The sequence below is a fragment of the Balaenoptera ricei genome, chromosome 13, assembly GCF_028023285.1.
Source record: "Balaenoptera ricei isolate mBalRic1 chromosome 13, mBalRic1.hap2, whole genome shotgun sequence".
Taxonomy (NCBI): domain Eukaryota; kingdom Metazoa; phylum Chordata; class Mammalia; order Artiodactyla; family Balaenopteridae; genus Balaenoptera; species Balaenoptera ricei.
The window spans coordinates 13,577,101-13,594,219 of NC_082651.1; the positions used below are offsets into that span (position 1 = coordinate 13,577,101).

Below are 17,119 nucleotides of genomic sequence, written 5' to 3' on the forward strand. Positions count from 1 at the left end.
CCTTAAAAAACTACAAATAGAACTACCATACGACCCAGCAATCCCACTACTGGGCATATACCCTGAGAAAACCATAGGTCAAAAAGTGTCATGTACCACAATGTTCATTGCAGCTCTATTTACAATAGCCAGGACATGGAAGCAACCTAAATGTCCATCGACAGACGAATGGATAAAGAAGATGTGGCACATATATACAATGGAATATTACTCAGCCGTAAAAAGAAATGAAATGGAGGTATTTGTAATGAGGTGGATGGAGTTAGAGTCTGTCATACAGAGTGAAGTAAGTCAGAAAGAGAAAAACAAATACAGTATGCTAACACATATATACGGAATCTAAGGAAAAAAAAAAAAAAAAAGGCCATGAAGAACCTAGTGGCAAGATGGGAATAAAGACACAGACCTACTAGAGAATGGACTTGAGGATATGGGGAGGGGGTGGGGTGAGATGTGACAGGGTAAGAGAGTGTCATGGACATATATACACTACCAAATGTAAAATAGATAGCTAGTGGGAAGCAGCTGCATAGCACAGGGAGATCAGCTCGGTGCTTTGTGACCACCTAGAGGGGTGGGATGGGGAGGGTGGGAGGGAGGGAGATGCAAGAGGGAAGAGAAATGGGAACATATTGTATATGTATAACTGATTCACTTTGTTATAAAGCAGAAGCTAACACACTATTGTAAGGCAATTATACTTCAATAAAGATGTTTAAAAAAAAAAAAAAAAGAATTAAAAAAAAAAAAAAAACTAATTCAAAATTGATCAAAGGCTAGAATGTAAGATCTAAATTATAAAACTCTTAGAAGAAGACACAGGGAAAAACTTCATGATGTTGGATTTAGCAATGATTTCTTGGATATGAGACCAAAAGACAATAAAAGAAAAAATAGATAAATGGGACTACTTAAAAATACACACAGTGCTTCCCTGGTGGCGCAGTGGTTGAGAATCTGCCTGCCAATGCAGGGGACACGGGTTTGAGCCCTGGTCTGGGAGGATCCCACATGCCGCGGAGCAACTGGGCCCGTAAGCCACAACTACTGAGCCTGCGCGTCTGGAGCCTGTGCTCCGCAACAGGAGAGGCCGTGATAGTGAGAGGCCCACGCACCGCGATGAAGAGTAGACCCCACTTGCCGCAATTAGAGAAAGCCCTCGCACAGAAACGAAGACCCAACATAGCCCAAAATAAATAAAGAAATAAAGATAAAAAAACACACAAACCTTATGTACATCAAAGAACACTATTAAAGGTGCTTGACTAAAAGAATGAAAAGGAAACCCACTGACTGGGAATCATATATCTGATGAGATTAACATCTAGATTTTATAAAGAACTCCTACAACTCAACTACAAAATGAAGAACAATCTGATTCAAAAATGGGCAAAAGATTGAATTGTCCTTTGCATTTCTCCAAAGAAGATATACAAGTGGCCAATAAGAACTTGAAAAAAATGCTCAACATCACTAGTCATTAGGGAAATGCAAGCCAAAATCACAAGATACCATCTCACACTTGTCAGGATGGCTATTAAAAACAACAACAACAATAACACAACAGAAAATAGCAAGTGTTGGTGAGGATGTGGAGAAATTGGAACCCTTGTGCACTATTGGTGGGATTGTAAAATGCAGCCATTGTGGAAAACGGTATGGCGGTTCCTAAAAAAATTAAAAATAGAATTACTGTATGAACCAATAATTCACTTTTGGGAATATACCCCCCAAAATTAAAAGCAAGGACCTGAATAGATATTTGAACATCCATGTTTATAGCAGCATTACTCACAGTAGCCAAAAAAATGGAGGCAACCCAAGTGTTCATCGATAGATAAATGGATAAATAAGGTGTGGTGTATCCATACAATGGAATGTTTTTCAGTCTTAAAAAGCAAGGAAATTCTCAGACATGCTAAACATGGATGAGGACATTGTGTTAAGTGAAATAAGCCAGTCACAAAAGGACAAATACTGTATGATTCCACTTACATAAGGTACTTAGAGTGGTCCGATCCAGAGGCAGATGTAGAATGGTGGGTGCCAGGGGCTGAGGGTAGGGAGAAATGGGGAGCTATTTTTTAATGGATGCAAAGGTTCAGTTTTGCAAGATGAAAATTTCTGGAGATGGATGGTGATGATATTTGCACAACAATGTGAATGTGCTTAATGCCACTGAACTGTACACTTAAAAATGGTTAGGATGGGAAATTTTATGTTATGTGTATTTTACCACAATTAAATACAATAATAATTTTTAAAAATTAGGAAAGACAATGTGCAAAAACCTATGTAATAATTGTTACCCCAAACAGCAAATATATATATATATACATATATGTATACACATACATATATATATATATATATATATATATATATATGTATAAGAAAGAGTCCCTGTTCTTGAGGAGCTCAGAAAGGGGATACTTTTGCCCTCTCTGTGCCAAGCGTCACTGACAGAGCCAAGGAAGTCTTAGGGCCTCCTCCCAGGGAGCCCCGATGCAGCTCCCCTTAGCCCTCCTAGTTCTGCTGTGTGTGCCCACTGCTTCAAGTCCTTGGTGGAAAGGGGCAAAGACTACATGGATTGGTCGCAGGATGTTGGAAAGCGATGCATCCAAGTGTGGCCTGCCTGATCCAGCCTTGCCAAGAGCGCTCTCTCTGGTGAGGTCATAGTCATGCGCACAGAGCCTACGCGCTGACAGGCAGGAGGAGGGGAGGACCCAGAGAGCAGGGAGAACGGAGCCAGACCAGCGGTCTTCCTGAACTGCTGGTTTTTCCCTTCCACGTTTTTGGTTTAATTCTAATTTCACGCTAAGTCCAGAATCTGGCTCAAGTCCAAGCTGTTCCGCAGACAGAAGTCTGGCAGTGGTCAAACCACGCAACCCGTGGGAGGGGAGTCCTCAGGCTCTGGAAACCTCTGAGGTACAGACGAGGGAAGCACCTGGACCTGCTCCGGAGGGTCTCACCTCGATCTGGGATAAAGAGCTTGCCAGCGGCTCTGGCCCCGCCCTTGGTGACTCAGTCAGGAGAAACTGCCTGTGGGTACGACAAGCACAGGACCTCCCCCTGCCTCGGGCGTCACCCACACGCTCCCAGATCCCAGCTTGTAGAACTGGCCCATCCCCAGCCCTCCCACCCTGGAAGATTACACGGGACTAAGAGGGGAAAACAAAGCCACACGTTTCTGGCTCAACACCCAGCTGCAGCGCCTGGACCTCAAACCTCCCTGTGATTTCACGGGGAACCCAGTCTTCCTCAGACGTGCTAAGAGCCCAGAGGCACCTTGCCCTCTGTCGCTCCCACGTTGACTGTAGGGTGTGTTTGGAGCTGGGGTGGGAGTCCAGGGCCATGTCCCTTTCTGCTCAGGGCTCCCTGGAGGCTGTGTCTGCCCATCACCACCATCTCTCCTGTGCCAGGTGAGGCCTTCATGGATGTTCTAAGCCCCCAGAAGTCACCCCAAGGAGTGAGGAATCCCTGCCATTCTGATGTCTGCCACTGTACTGTCTGTATTGGAGCCGTTTGTCTCTGGACCAACTGGTGGTTTCCACCGTCTTTCTCAAAGTTCCTGTTCTTCTCGAGACTTGGTCCTTCCTGCAAACAGACCCCTGGCAGGGAGGTCCCCTAGCCTCCCGCTCTGCCCTCCTATCCTCTATTGCCTGAATCTGAACGAATTCCATGGTTTATTTGTTCACAGTTGGGGATGGGGGTGAGTTAGTCTGGAATCGAACTGCCAGAGTACCAATACTGGGTCCAGCTCTTACTAGTTTGTGACCTTGTGACCCAAATTCTCGAAGCCTGATTTCGTCTTATCAGTCAAATGTGAATGAGAATAGCACTTTTCTCACAGGACCCCCGGCACAATGCCTGTACTGCTTTTGAGATGGTGCCGGGCAAAGTGACTGTGCGGCGAATGTTAACCTTCTTGGAAATCCCACAGCCTGTGCTGTGTCCTCTCAGCCAGGCTGAGGCGGGGGCTTCTCCCTCACTGGCCCAGGTAAGCACGTTAGCGCATGCAAGGAAGTGTTTGGTCTTGAACCAGCCCCAGGTTTAGGTGAATGTGAACTTGGCCTCTGCTATGTTCCCAGTTTCCTCTTTAAGTACCTGGGGACGAGTGCGGGAGACCGGGAAACACAGAGAGGGCAGGAAGCAGACGTCTGGGGGTTTGTGCTAAGTGCCCACCGTGCTCTTCACAGACTCTGTCTCAACCAGTCCTCATGACAGCCCCGTGAGGTGGATATTACTCTCGTCTTTATAGAGAAACAAAAAGGAGGTGAGATGAATCATTACATCAGAGAGATGAAGCAAATTTCCCAAGGCCATGTAGCTGATGATGTTGATGATGCTGACGATGATATAGGTGACATTTAAGCACCTACTATGTGCCCGGCGCCGTTCTAAACACTTCACATACGTTAACTCATTTAATCTTAACAACCACTCCTGAGTAAGTACTATTTTTTTTTTAATTGGGGTAAAATTGTTTTACAGTGTTGTGTTAGTTTCTGCTGTACAGTGAAGTGACTCAGCTATATGTATAAATGTATCCCCTCTTTTTTTGAATTTCCTTCCCATTTAGGTCACCACAGAGCATTGAGTAGAGTTCCCTGTGCTATGCAGCAGGTTCTCATTTGTTATCTATTTTATACATATTAGTGTATGTATGTCCATCCCAATCTCCCAATTCATCCCCCCTCCCCCTTCCCGCCTTGGTGTGCTTATGTTTGTTCTCTACATCTGTGTCTATTTCTGCCTTAAAAACAGGTTCATCTGTACCATTTTTCTAGATTCCACATATATGCGTTAATATACGGTATTTGTTTTTCTCTTTCTGACTTACTCCACTCTGTATGACAGTCTCTAGGTCCATCCACGTCTCTACAAATGACCCAATTTCATTCCTTTTTATGGCTGAGTAATGAGTAAGTACTATTTTTATCCCCATTTCACAGATGAGGACTCCAAACACAGAAAGGTTAAATAACTTGGCCAAAGACACATGCTAATAAGCGACAGATTTTTAAAAATTCTTCTTTAAAAATTTTATTTATTTGTCTTTGGCTGCATTGGGTCTTTGTTGCTGCACGCGGGCTTTCTCTAGTTGTGGTGAGCGGGGGCTACTCTTCATTGCGGTACACAGGCTTCTCATTGCGGTGGCTTCTCTTGTTGTGGAGTATGGGCTCTAGGTGCACGGGCTTCAGTAGTTGTGTCACTTGGGCTCAGTAGTTGTGGCTCGTGGGCTCCAGAGCACAGGCTCAGTAGTTGTGGTGCATGGGCTTAGTTGCTCCACGGCATGTGGGATCTTCCCGGACCAGGGCTTGAACCCGTGTCCCCTGCATTGGCAGGCGGATTCTTAACCACTGTGCCACCAGGGAAGTCCCAAGTGACAGATTTAGGACTTGAATCCAGACAATCTTGACCAGAGTTCAGCAAATTTTTCTCTAGAGGGCCAGGTACTAAATATCTTAGGTTTTGCAAACTATGCAGTTTCTGTCACAAATATTCATTGTTGTCATTGTGGTACAGAAGCATTCATAGGCTGTGTAAACAAATGAGTAAGACTGTGTTCCAATAAAACAAACAGTGGGCCCATCTTAGCCCACAGGCCAAAGTTTGTCCACCTGTGGTCTTAACTGCTACATCAAGAGAATGAGGGGCCAGAAGCATCAAAACTCTCTGAGAAATAAAATCGTAATTGTGAACAAAATGTTCGACAAGTCTCTGGCCTTTTCTACGTGGCACAGCATGTAATCCATTCGATGTCAATGCAACATTATTAACTGAAGGCTTACTGTATACTAGGCACCACCTTAAGTGCCTAGAATATGCCAATGAACAAACAGAAAACACCTCCATTTGAATGAGCTTATCTTCCAGCAGGATTGGCAGGGGAGCTGATAAATAATACACGTAATACGCACCTGAATTATTCAGTGTGCTTACAAATGGTGAGTGCTTTGCAAAGAAATGGAGCGTGGAAAGGGGAATGTGGGAGCAGGAAAGAGCAGCATAGGATGATGAGTGTAGGGTCTTGAGAAGGTGACAGTTCAGCTTTAAGACTTTAAGGAGTAAGGGAGTGAGACATGCTGATATCTTGGAGAAGAGCTTTCCAGGCTGAGAGAACAGCCAGTGCCAAGGCCCCGAGGCAAGAGCATGTCCCACTTGTTCAAGAAAGAGCAAGAGGTTCACGTGGCTTGAGGTGGTGAAAGGATGAGATCAGCAGTTAATGAGAGCCTGATCTTGTGGGGCTCTGGAAGTGTGGTGAAGACTTGCCTTTTACTCCCAGAGACGTGGGGAGCAGGGGCCTGATGGGATTGGACTCAGATTGTGAAACCATCACTCTCACTCGTGCGTTGTGTCTTGGGCTCAATAGCTTTGGACTGGGGTTTCCTGGGTTTGGTTCTGACTCTAATACAAATTGCAGGTCTAATATCAGGCAACAGTTAATCTTTCTATGCTTGGTTCCCACACCCATGAATGAGACATAATAATGGTATTTACCACACAGGGCAGTTCTGAGCACAAAATGAGAAAATTCAGGTCAATCACTAAACATTGTTCTGGGGACATAATGAAGACCAAGTGAATACTGTTTATTTTAATTATTGTTAAATTTATCTTCTTAATAAAAAACTACCATTTTACTATAATAAACTGTTGGTGAATGTGTGCTGCTGCTCAAGGGTGGTGAGAAGTCACCTTGGGGTACATTACCCCTCTGCAGGATGGGACAGCTTCTGGGCACCTCCATGGTCCTATAAAGTCTGTGAAGTATTGAGCTGTTTCCTAAGAAGGGAGGACACTCACTGAAGACTGGAGAATGAAAAAACAACAGGAACAACAGAAACAGGAACTGCCAGTCGTGATGACAAAGTGTATTAGTTACCTATTGCTGTGTAAGAAATTATCCCCAAACTTAGCAGCTTAAAACAACAAACATTGATTATTTCATACAGATTCTCAGAATCGGGAATCTGAAAAGTGACGTTAGCTGGGTAGTCTGACTCAGGGTTTCTCATGAAGTGGCAGTTATGATGTCAGACAGTGTTGCATCATCTGATGGCGCTAATGGGGCTGGAAGGTTTGCGAGTGAGCTGTTGGCAAGAGGTCTGAGTTCCTCCCCACGTGGGCCTCTCTGCAGGCTGCTTGTGACACGGTAGCTGGCTTCTCCCAGGTGAGTGGTTCAAGAAAGGTCCAGGGGGAAGCTGCAATGCTTTCTACCATCTAGCCTCAGAAGTGGCATGCTACCACTTCCACCATATAGTATATTCTTTAGAAACAAGTCACTAAGTCCAGCCACGCTCAAAGGAAGGAGAATTAAGCTCCACCTCTTAGAGGGTGGGGTATCAAAGAATCTGTGGACATATTTTAAAGCCACCACACATGGTGTGTGAGTCTGGGGCAAAATAACATTGTTTTAGCTAACGCCAGTTTAATTTTCAAAAAACCCAAAACATGACTCTCATACAAACACATAGTGAGCATGTGTCAAAGATTTATCTTTATTAATAAATGAAGGAACTGGCAGGATGATAAAGCTAATTCAAAAGATAAGTCAAGGAACAGAGGTTTATATGATCAGTCAGGAAAGAAATTGTGGAATAGATTGGCTTAGATAAAAAAAAAACTCCTTAATGAATTGCAAGGCAATCCAACTGTACCCTTTGGGGTTATCTTTTCTATCAGGCAGAAATCATTTGAAATTTATCAATCTTCTCTTAGTTCACATCTAACTTCACAGAGTTTGATATCTAATCCATGGTAATTAATAAGTCAAACGAAGACAGATGTTCCCCAGGGAATTGAGCAATTGTTGGTGGGACTGTTTGAGGATGCTCCAGTATGACACTGACAGCACATGATGTCATCATTGTGTTTTATTTTCAAGTTTGGAGAACTTTTCTTAACAGGGGCTTGTTTTATTTTTCTTACTTTCACCTTCCTGGCTCATCCATTTGTTGTCCCGTCCATCCACTCTGTATCCATCCCCTGTTATGCACATCGTGGAGTAGACGGAGCTGGCGGAGACATCCCCCCGTACCCTCAGCATCCCGGGGTGGGGGGGCAACCACATACTGGCTTCATTCTTTATTAGCAGAATGAGGAAAGAGCTTGATGAAGCACCACGGCAGCGTCCTGGGGTGCAATTCACTGGGGTCAGGAGATCAGAGAGGGCAACCAGGGCAGATGGCATTTTACATTTTTAGGGGAAACAAAATCTTCTTCTCTATTATCACTTTGCAAATGAAAGCCTGTTTGCTTAAAGCCACTTTGCCTAATGGCCAACTCCCTCTGGAGTTTCTTTTTTCTTTTGTTCTTTTTTGCAAGTATTTGCACAAAGAGTGTTATTTCTGTTGGGTCAATTTATGGCCAATTCAACAATTTTGCATAAGCCTCTACATTTTCTGAAAGGTGTTTATCACATTAGTGGCATTATGAGTGATGAGTTATTTTTCTATCCTTTGAACAACTTGATATTTTATTTATTTTTGAACACTTTAAGGACATTTTAGCCCATAAGCCTGAACACAGTTTCTTTAAAAGGTATACCTTAACAATAAATGGTTATCAGTTGTGCTCAAGACAAAATTAAATTGTCATTATGCACTGACCCTTACCTTTCATTTAGATCCATCACAGAGAGTGTATGGATGGATTAAAACCACATGAATTGTTACACAGTCACATGTTATTTTACCGGTTAGGTACTGAAGAAAGATCAGTCATAGATGGCCCAAGCTAGGTTTTATTTCCAAGGGATATAATCAGACACTCGAGCAAAGATGTTGATACAAAGATGTCTGTCACAACATGATTTTCAATGACACATGATAGCAATAAGGACTATTAATAACGGATTGCTATAAATAAATGATGTTGCATTTGTAGAATGAAATACTATATGGCTATTCAATGTTCTGATATCATTATACTTGGTATGGAAAGAGATTCTGCTATTTTGCTACGTGAAAAAAGCGTGTTGAAATGAGTGTAGGTTCTGGGATGCAGTCGTGTGTAAAGCTGCGATGGTTACAGGCATGTATGTGCAGAGGAAAAACTGTTGTCCTTGGTTTGCTGATGACGCACGCACTGGAGATAAGTATCCATGTGTTTTGATATGTTTTGTCAATATGGATTTTCAGGTTATTCTACAATGAATACATTGACTTAACATCCGCTAAGCAGGGGAGCTCCACCTCCAGCATTTCCCGTAGTCCTGGCAAAGGCAGAAAGGAAGGAAAGAAGGAAGGAAGGAAGAGAGGGAGGGAGGAAAGAAGGAAGGAAAGAGGGAAAGGAAGGAGGGAGGGAACAAAAGAGGGAGAGAAGGAGGGAGGGGAGGGAGGAAGGAGGAAAGGGGGTTGTTCTAAAATCTGCTTTCCTTGAGCTGCTCTCTGCATGATACCATTGGGTCTGGAAGGGCCAGATGTCCAGGACATGAGTGCTCACTAAGGGCTGGAAAGCCCCTGGAAGTTCTTCAGAATTGCTAGAAGAAGACTGTTTCCAGCAGCTTCCCTCCCTGAGAGAGATAATGGGCAGCAGGTGTTTCTGGAAGCTTAAGGCGGTGTGAAATCACTCTGGAAATCCTGCTCCTCCTGGGGTTGAGGCAGTTTCAGGGACCCCTCCCTAGGGCATCACTAAAAGGGCTGAGGCAACCTCGGAGGAGCAGGCAGACACCACGGGCCCTGCCAAGAGAAAGGAGCATTCTGAGGTGTCCTCCGGGGAGCTGGGCTTCACCTCTCCTGACCCCAGACCTAGAATCCCCTGATCCTTGGGGGTTGTTCATATGCTGGGGGGCTCAGGAGGCTGCTTACTGAGGCCCCTGCCAGCTCAGCCTCTATCTCCACCTAAGATTTTCTGTTATCTCAAAATAGGAGAGTCTACACCCAGAAGCTCGAGATGGTCCTGAGTGGGGCGCTGTGCTTCCGGTGAGTATCTGAGCCTCTGCTTGGGCCGCGTCCTCTGGGGGGAGTGAGTTCTGGGTAGACCTGCTATCCAGCCTTTCCGGGGAGGGCGCTGCGCTTGTCCCACAGGTGGGGTGGGCAGCTGGGAAGGTGTGAACTCCCTGTCCTTAGAGAAGTTCTTCCAGCCTCTTCAGACGGGGGCAGGCCCTCTCCTGGGGGCTCCCTGATGAGAGGGGGTTGTGGCCTCATCCCTCCTAGTGAGAACAGGGGTTAGGAGGCCCGGCTTGGAGCCCTGCTGTTACCACCCACTGCAGTGAAGAGATGTCAACCCAACCACTACCTCCTTGCTGCCCTCTGGGACAAAACAGCAACAGCAAAACTCTTCTGTCAGTCAGTCTGTCTGTCCATTGGCATGTGCTGAGCCAGGGGCTCTGCAATGATCTGGACTTTTGCAACAGTGAATGAGAAGAATCTTGCTCTCACTGAACTCGGAGTCTAGCAGAGCTTTCCCCGAGGTGTGTTCTGTGGAACCCCAGTCCCCAGCTTTATACAGCGGGGCTCCTCGGTCAAGGAAATGTGGGAAATATGCTTTCTAGGCCCCCTTAAAAGAGGACCATAGCACAACTCAGCATATTAGTCGCTTTGAAGTGGAGATTTGTTTAATTGTGTTTAGTCAGCATTGAACCAACTTGTACACATCTGGAGGAAACCCCTTTAGAGTACAGCTTTCGCCTCACAGGATGTCAGAAAATCAACTGAGATTGTAGGTGTGAATTAAATTTGAAAAGCAAAATGAAAGAATTTTAAATGTAAAGAAATCCCTCACGTGGTAGAGACTATGTGGCCAGTGGAAGTAAATGCACCAAGCAGAAGTAAAGGCGGAAGTCAATCAAGGCACATTTTAATCCTGAAGAGGCCTGGGCAGCATCTATCCCATCTTCTTAGTTTAGCAATGAGGAGACTCAGGCCCAGAGAGGGTGAATAACTTGTCTGTTGTGACTCAGCGGTGATGGTGGCAGAGCCAGGATGAGAACCCAGGATTCTGACTCAGTTTACTTTCTGTTCCAACATGACACAGGGAAGAGTCTGGTTAGTGTAGAAAAGATTGAATAGGATGAAGGGGCAAACCCCAGACTCAGATGGGAGGCTGTGGCCTTGTCCCGGGGGTAGGCATGAGCCCCCAGGGCTGGGAGAGAAGGTTGCGCCATTACTTCTGGCTCAGTGGGAAGAGAGGGTGACAGTGCCTGAGACTGGGGGACTCTCCAGAGCCCAGGCGAGCTGGAGCACCCACCACCTGCCCTGAGTGCCATCCTGTCCTGATGTTTTAGAATGAAGGATGCAAAACTGAAAGTGCTTTATCTGCACGATAACCAGCTTCAAACCGGAGGGCTGCAAGCACTAAGGTCATTAAAGGTTGGTGGCAAAACAGGACCCTACTTCCCTAGGTTTCTAAATACTCTGAGGGGAGGGGGCCTGAAGAGGGCTTAAAAACATTGGCACGAGCCAACAGACCCTGGGCCTGACACAGTAGACGGGGCATCAGAAAACCGGGCTCTGAGCAAGGACGAATAAAATACCACACCTTCCAGCACGGCGCCATGCCCCAGTCCCACCGGAAGCCCCTATGCAAAGGTGGGATTATTTTCCAAGATGGCTGTTCTGTCCTTTCCTCACAGGTGGACTTGGGTCCAACATCCCTTTTTCTGGGAGCCAGTGCTGAGGAGAGCACGAAGGCAGGCTCTCTACACCTTCACTCCCACGTGGGAGTGGGTTTCTGCCCCTTTACCCCTGGTCCTCTCGGCACTCTGAGGGTCCTCGGTCACTCAGAGTGGTGGGGCCCAGAGCAGCAGGTGTCACCCGCTGGCCTCGGGCTCATTCACACTGCTGCACGCAGTGTGACAGGACCTTCCCTCTAGAGTGGCACACACCTACTCACCTAGAACACCCTTACTGGGCACTGGGGCCAGGCAGAGCCCTCTGTGAGGCTGAGTGTGTGTGTGTGTGTGTATGTGTGTGTGTGATGGAGGGATTTTACAGAGAAAAATGAGACCCTTTTCTGTTCTCAGGAATCTCACAGGGTGTGGAAAGATACCGACTAACTCTAATGGGAGGCTTATCAAGACGGGTTACAGAAAAGAGGCTGGAAGGTCGAGGGGCATTCAAAGAGGTGGTCAGTCTCCCTTGGGGCTTGGAGAAGACTCGAACTTTTGACCCTGGAGTGGGCGTGGGGTTGGGAGGCGGTACCGTGTGCTATCTGCCTTGACTTCCACTGGACCAGCTGGCAGGAGACCACCCTTCCCTACATGACAGCTGTTATGAGGCTCCCCTTCTGTCCAGCCTGAGGACAGGATACCTGATACAGCTCATGACGGGGCAGAGGGAGGGAAGGGCGGCCAAGGTCCCTGCATCCGCTTCCTTCCTCTAGGTGAGGAGATCAGCATTGTCCCCAATCGGTCTCTGGATGCCAAACTCTCTCCAGTCATCCTGGGCGTCCAGGGTGGGAGCCAGTGCCTGTCGTGTGGGACGGGGCAGGAACCGACCCTGAAACTAGAGGTGGGTCCTGTCGGGGCAGCCTCGTCACGTGGCTTCACTAAGTCAAAGATGCTGATCCCACGGCTTCCTGGGCTCCTCTCCCTCCAGGGTTCTGTTAATTATGGCTCCGCCTCCCTGTGCCTTGGGGCCAGCTCCTACCCCTCACCCACCTGCCGTGCCCTGTGCTTGCAGCCAGTGAACATCATGGAGCTCTACCACAGTGCCGAAGAGTCCAAGAGATTCACCTTCTACCGGCGGGACACGGGGCTCACCTCTAGCTTCGAGCTGGCCGCCTACCCGGGCTGGTTTTTCTGCACCGTGCCCGAAGCGGACCAGCCTCTCCGGGTCACTCAGCTCCTGAAGGACACCAGCTGGGACGGCCCCATCACTGACTTCTACTTCCAGCAGTGTGACTAGGGCAACATGCCCCCAGGGCTCCCGGGGCGGGCCAGCTTGGGCAGGGCCAGGAGGTGTAGGAGGAGACCCGTGGTGATCAACCGGCCTCTGCTCTCAGGGCCTCCACCGTGGAGGGGCTGGGCACACGGCCACTCTTCCTCCACCTGTTTCCCAGTTTGGATAAATCCTTCCGAGATTTGGGGCTTAGTCCACAGTTTTCTTTTCTGCTGAGTGGCACTACTGATGTGAAACCTTGCAGAAAGGTAAACCCCTAAGATAAACCCCTAAGGGGTCAGGGTCAGGGTCGGGGGAGCGGTGGGAATCCTTCATGCTTTGTGGTAACGTACAGGCAACAATCCTGTGCTTTGACCTGGATTGGTCACAGTCTTCTGAGATTCCAAGAGGCGGGATCCAGCCTCCAAGGGGTCTCCTGGGCTGGTGGAATACTGTTCCCCACAATTCATGTCCTTCTGGGAACCTCAGACTGTGACCTTTGTCAACTGAAAAAAAATGTACAACCTTAAGTTGAGAGTTATGTTTTATTTGGTGGGCATTCTGAGGGCTTCAAGCCTGGAAGACAGCCTCTCAGATAACTCTAAGGGACTGCTCCGAAGAGGCAAGGGGGGAGCCAGGATATATAGGAGTTTTTGCAACAAAGACCAGGTAGTTGGAACATCAAAAGATTATTGTGAATTTAAGAAAATCAAACATCTCAAGTTAAGGAATTCAGCTCTTTTCTATGTATGGGAAGATGCAAGATTCTGGGCTCACTGGAATCATTCCTTTGATATGCACCTCAGCTATCTGGGGCCAGTATCCTGTGTTTTCTCATCCAGAGTTTCCTCAGGGCTCACCGTTGGGGGAAGCTGTAATGTGATGGCTTGATGGCTGCCACATCCTTTGTTTACTGATATGGCAGGCAATATTTTTCATTCACGCCTTGTTTGGAGGTAGGGTCTTTGTAGATGCAATTAGTTAAGAGGTCATGCTATATGAGGGTGAGCCTAAATCCAGTAGGACTTCTGTACTTATAAGAAGAAAGAAACCCAGAGAAGGAGGCCATGAGAAGATGGAGGCTGAGTAGAGTGCCACCAGGCAAGGCGTGCCAATGGTTGGGGCACCATCAGAAGTGAGGAGGCAAGTTCTTCCCCAGAGCCTTCAGAGGGAGTACGGGAGCCTTCTAATCTCCTGAACTGTGTGAGAATAAATTTCTGTTGTTTTAAGCCACCAAGTTTGTGGTAATTGGTTAGGGCAACCCTAAGGAATGAAGACAGCAGCCAATGATCCCCATCTCTTGGTATTCACACGCCCTGTATGCCCCCGCCCACACTGGACCAGAGTTGTCTCCATGACCAATAGAATGCCGCAGAAGTGATGTTACGCCGCTTCTGAGATTAGGTTATAAAAGACACTGTGGCTTCTATCTTGGTCTCTGTTTCTTTATTCACTTGCTCTGGGGGAAGCCAGGTACCATGTGTAAGCTGCCCTATAAGGAGACCCATTGGTGAAAAACGAAGCCTCCTGACAACTGCCACACCACTGAGCTTAGAGGTAGCTCCTCCAGCCCAGGCGAGACTTGGGGCGATGCAGTCCTGGCCAACTGCCACCTAGTGAGAGACTCTGAAGGGAATCACCCAGCTAAACTGCTCTAGAGTCCCAACCCTCAGAAACTGTGAGAAAGTTAAGTGTTCCTGCATTAAGTTGTTAAAGTTTGGGGTCACTCGTTACACAGCAATAGATAACTAGTATGCAGGGGAACAGAAATAAATTATTTATTTTATTATGATTGCAATTTTCTCCATTACTTTTATTTTCCCTCTCAAAATGAACACCAGCCCTTTTATTTCCCCAAACATCTGATTTAAATGCTGATCATACCAAATTGGTTGAATATTCTCTGTTCCCACAAGGTTTAGATCTTCCTTGACTACCTTTGCACCTTCAGACATACGTGCCAGGAACTGTGACTTCAGGGTCCCTGCCTAAAGTCTGGGGAATGAGAGCAGAAGCCAGAGGAGGGGCCCAAGTCGGAGCCCCAGGAGTTCCATATAAGCCTCACCAGTCAGACCAGCCTGGCAGGTTCACCTCTCTGCTGAAGGACCAGCAAGGGAGAGGCCAGGCCATAGCGTCTGCCTCTGGGGACCGCAGCGGCTCCAGCCCAGATGCAGCTCAAGTCCTTGGGCAGCAGGCAGCACAGCTGCTACCACAGGCCTCTCAGGGCTGCCGAGAACAGACCTAGTTCACACTCTCCTTCTGTCCACAGGCCCAGCCATAGTCTCATATCGTCACCTCCTCTGAGGAGCCTTTGCCGAGTGGAGATCCCTGGTCATCTGCTCTGACAGTGCTTTGTGCTTAACTCTACGCTAACTCCCCCTCCTTGTAATAAATTGACTTGGGGTCTGAGGCCCCTAAAATCACCCCAAGGTCAAGGCTGTATCAGTTTTGTTTCCAAGCACCTCGAATAATGTTTGGCAAATAATTGGGATCCAGTGAGGGTTGAATGTGGAAACTATTCCTCCACCTTGGAATATTCTTTCTCTCTCCTCCACCCATCTAAATGGACCCACCCGGCAGGGAGCAGCTGAAATTTCACCTCATTCTTGAAGCTTTCTCCAGCCTGAAGTGATTGCTTCATCATTTGTAGGATTAAAGAATTCAAAAGGGCTTTAGCAGGGATGAGCGGACACAAGTAGCTGAAAAAGGAGGAACAAGGACTTCCCTGGTGGTCCAGCGGATAAGACTCTGAGTTCCCAGTGCAGGACATTTTTTGGTTGCAGCATGCGGGATCTAGTTCCCTGACCAGGGATCAAGGTCAGGGAACTAGATCCCGCATGATCCCTGGTCAGGGAACTAGATCCCGCATGCCGCAACCACAAAAGATCCTGCATGCCGCAACGAAGATCCTGCGTGCTGAAACTAAGACCCAGCACAGCCAAAATAAATAAATAAATAAAAACCTTAAAAAAAAAAAAAAAAGGAGGAACAATGTAAAGGGCTAAGACCCTTTCAGTTCTAGGAATTTATCTTTTTACTCCAGGAGGTTCTCTGTTTCTATTGTCTCCAATATTCCCTTGGCCCACAGATTAGAGAGTCTGGTCTTTTCAAGTGTTTATGGCTTAGCCCCCAGACAGACTGTAAAGCTACTTAACAACAGGGACCAGGTGTTGTATGCCTTTGTCACAGGGCCTTGTAAATGCTCAGTAAGCACTCATTGATTGCCTGATATAATACCCTGTGCTTTGACCTTTTCCGTTGAGGGGACAAGAGATTGGGAAAGGGAGTGAAGAATGACTATTGGCCTTAGAAAACAGAAATCTGTTCCCCTCTCTGCCCATCTTTTCTCATCCGTCACTCTGCAGACATCTGGGTATAGGACTGACCTCTCCCACATCCTTGCCAAACCCTTTATGGAACTTTGCAAATGACCTGTGAGGGAGAATTACCGTAAGGCAGTTGGTCTGTGTTGGGCACTATGCCCAAGTGTCTCTGTCCCTTGTGAGTAGGTGGATGAATGGATGGATGGATAGAAGGATGGATGGGTGGGTGGGTAGATGTATTGATGGATGGATGGATGGATGGTTGGATGGATGGATGGACTGAATTAAGTAATATCAATCAGAGGCCTGAGTGTTCTTCACCCCTACCCTGATCACACTGAGCCATGTGCCCACATATTCCAGGGCAAAGGGCACCTGCTCAGTCCCAGGATGAATCTAAGGTCAATGTCTTCTGTCTGTAGTGGGTTTCCTTAGACATTACATCTCATCAACTGGTACCAACTAATAGAACCTGTTGAAAAACAGAGATGTTCCTCTCATAATTCCAAACAGGGCCATACTCACAATGCCATCAGTCCCTGTTCTCACATTGCCTCACTGGCCACAGCCTGGCTACAGGAAAAACGTCTGTCCTTAGGACCTTCAGACACACTCACTCTTGCTTCTTCCACCTCCCTATGGCTAAGATGGAACCCCATGGGGCACCAAAGGGAAGGTGATATAAAGTCTTCTGACCCCAGCATCATTTATCTGGCTGCCAAAACCACCAATAACATTATCAATAACAATAGCTATGAGCAGAGTCCCAGGGCCTGGCTTTTGCCAAGGCTTTATGGGTGACTCTCCCCCTTTTCAACAAACACTCATTATTGTTCCCCGCCTCCTTATTATCCATGCTGTGCTGAAGACATTGTGAAATCTCTAGGCTCTTCTTCCCCATCCTGGAGACAATTATAAAGATTGCTACAGGCTTACCCACCCTGACCAGGCAATATAAACTCAGATGCC

The 17,119-nt window shown here is 47.0% G+C and overlaps 1 protein-coding gene across 1 annotated transcript; it reads left to right on the plus strand.

Annotated features, from left to right (window-relative positions):
* The first annotated feature begins 9,900 nt into the window (after nt 1–9,900).
* IL36RN (interleukin 36 receptor antagonist) lies at nt 9,901–12,854 on the plus strand. The gene is made up of 4 exons (XM_059943301.1): nt 9,901–9,929; nt 11,234–11,322; nt 12,331–12,458; nt 12,630–12,854. Exons 1-4 carry the CDS (start codon nt 9,901–9,903, stop codon nt 12,852–12,854), a joined length of 471 nt encoding a protein of 156 aa, XP_059799284.1.
* The last annotated feature ends 4,265 nt before the right edge of the window (nt 12,855–17,119 follow it).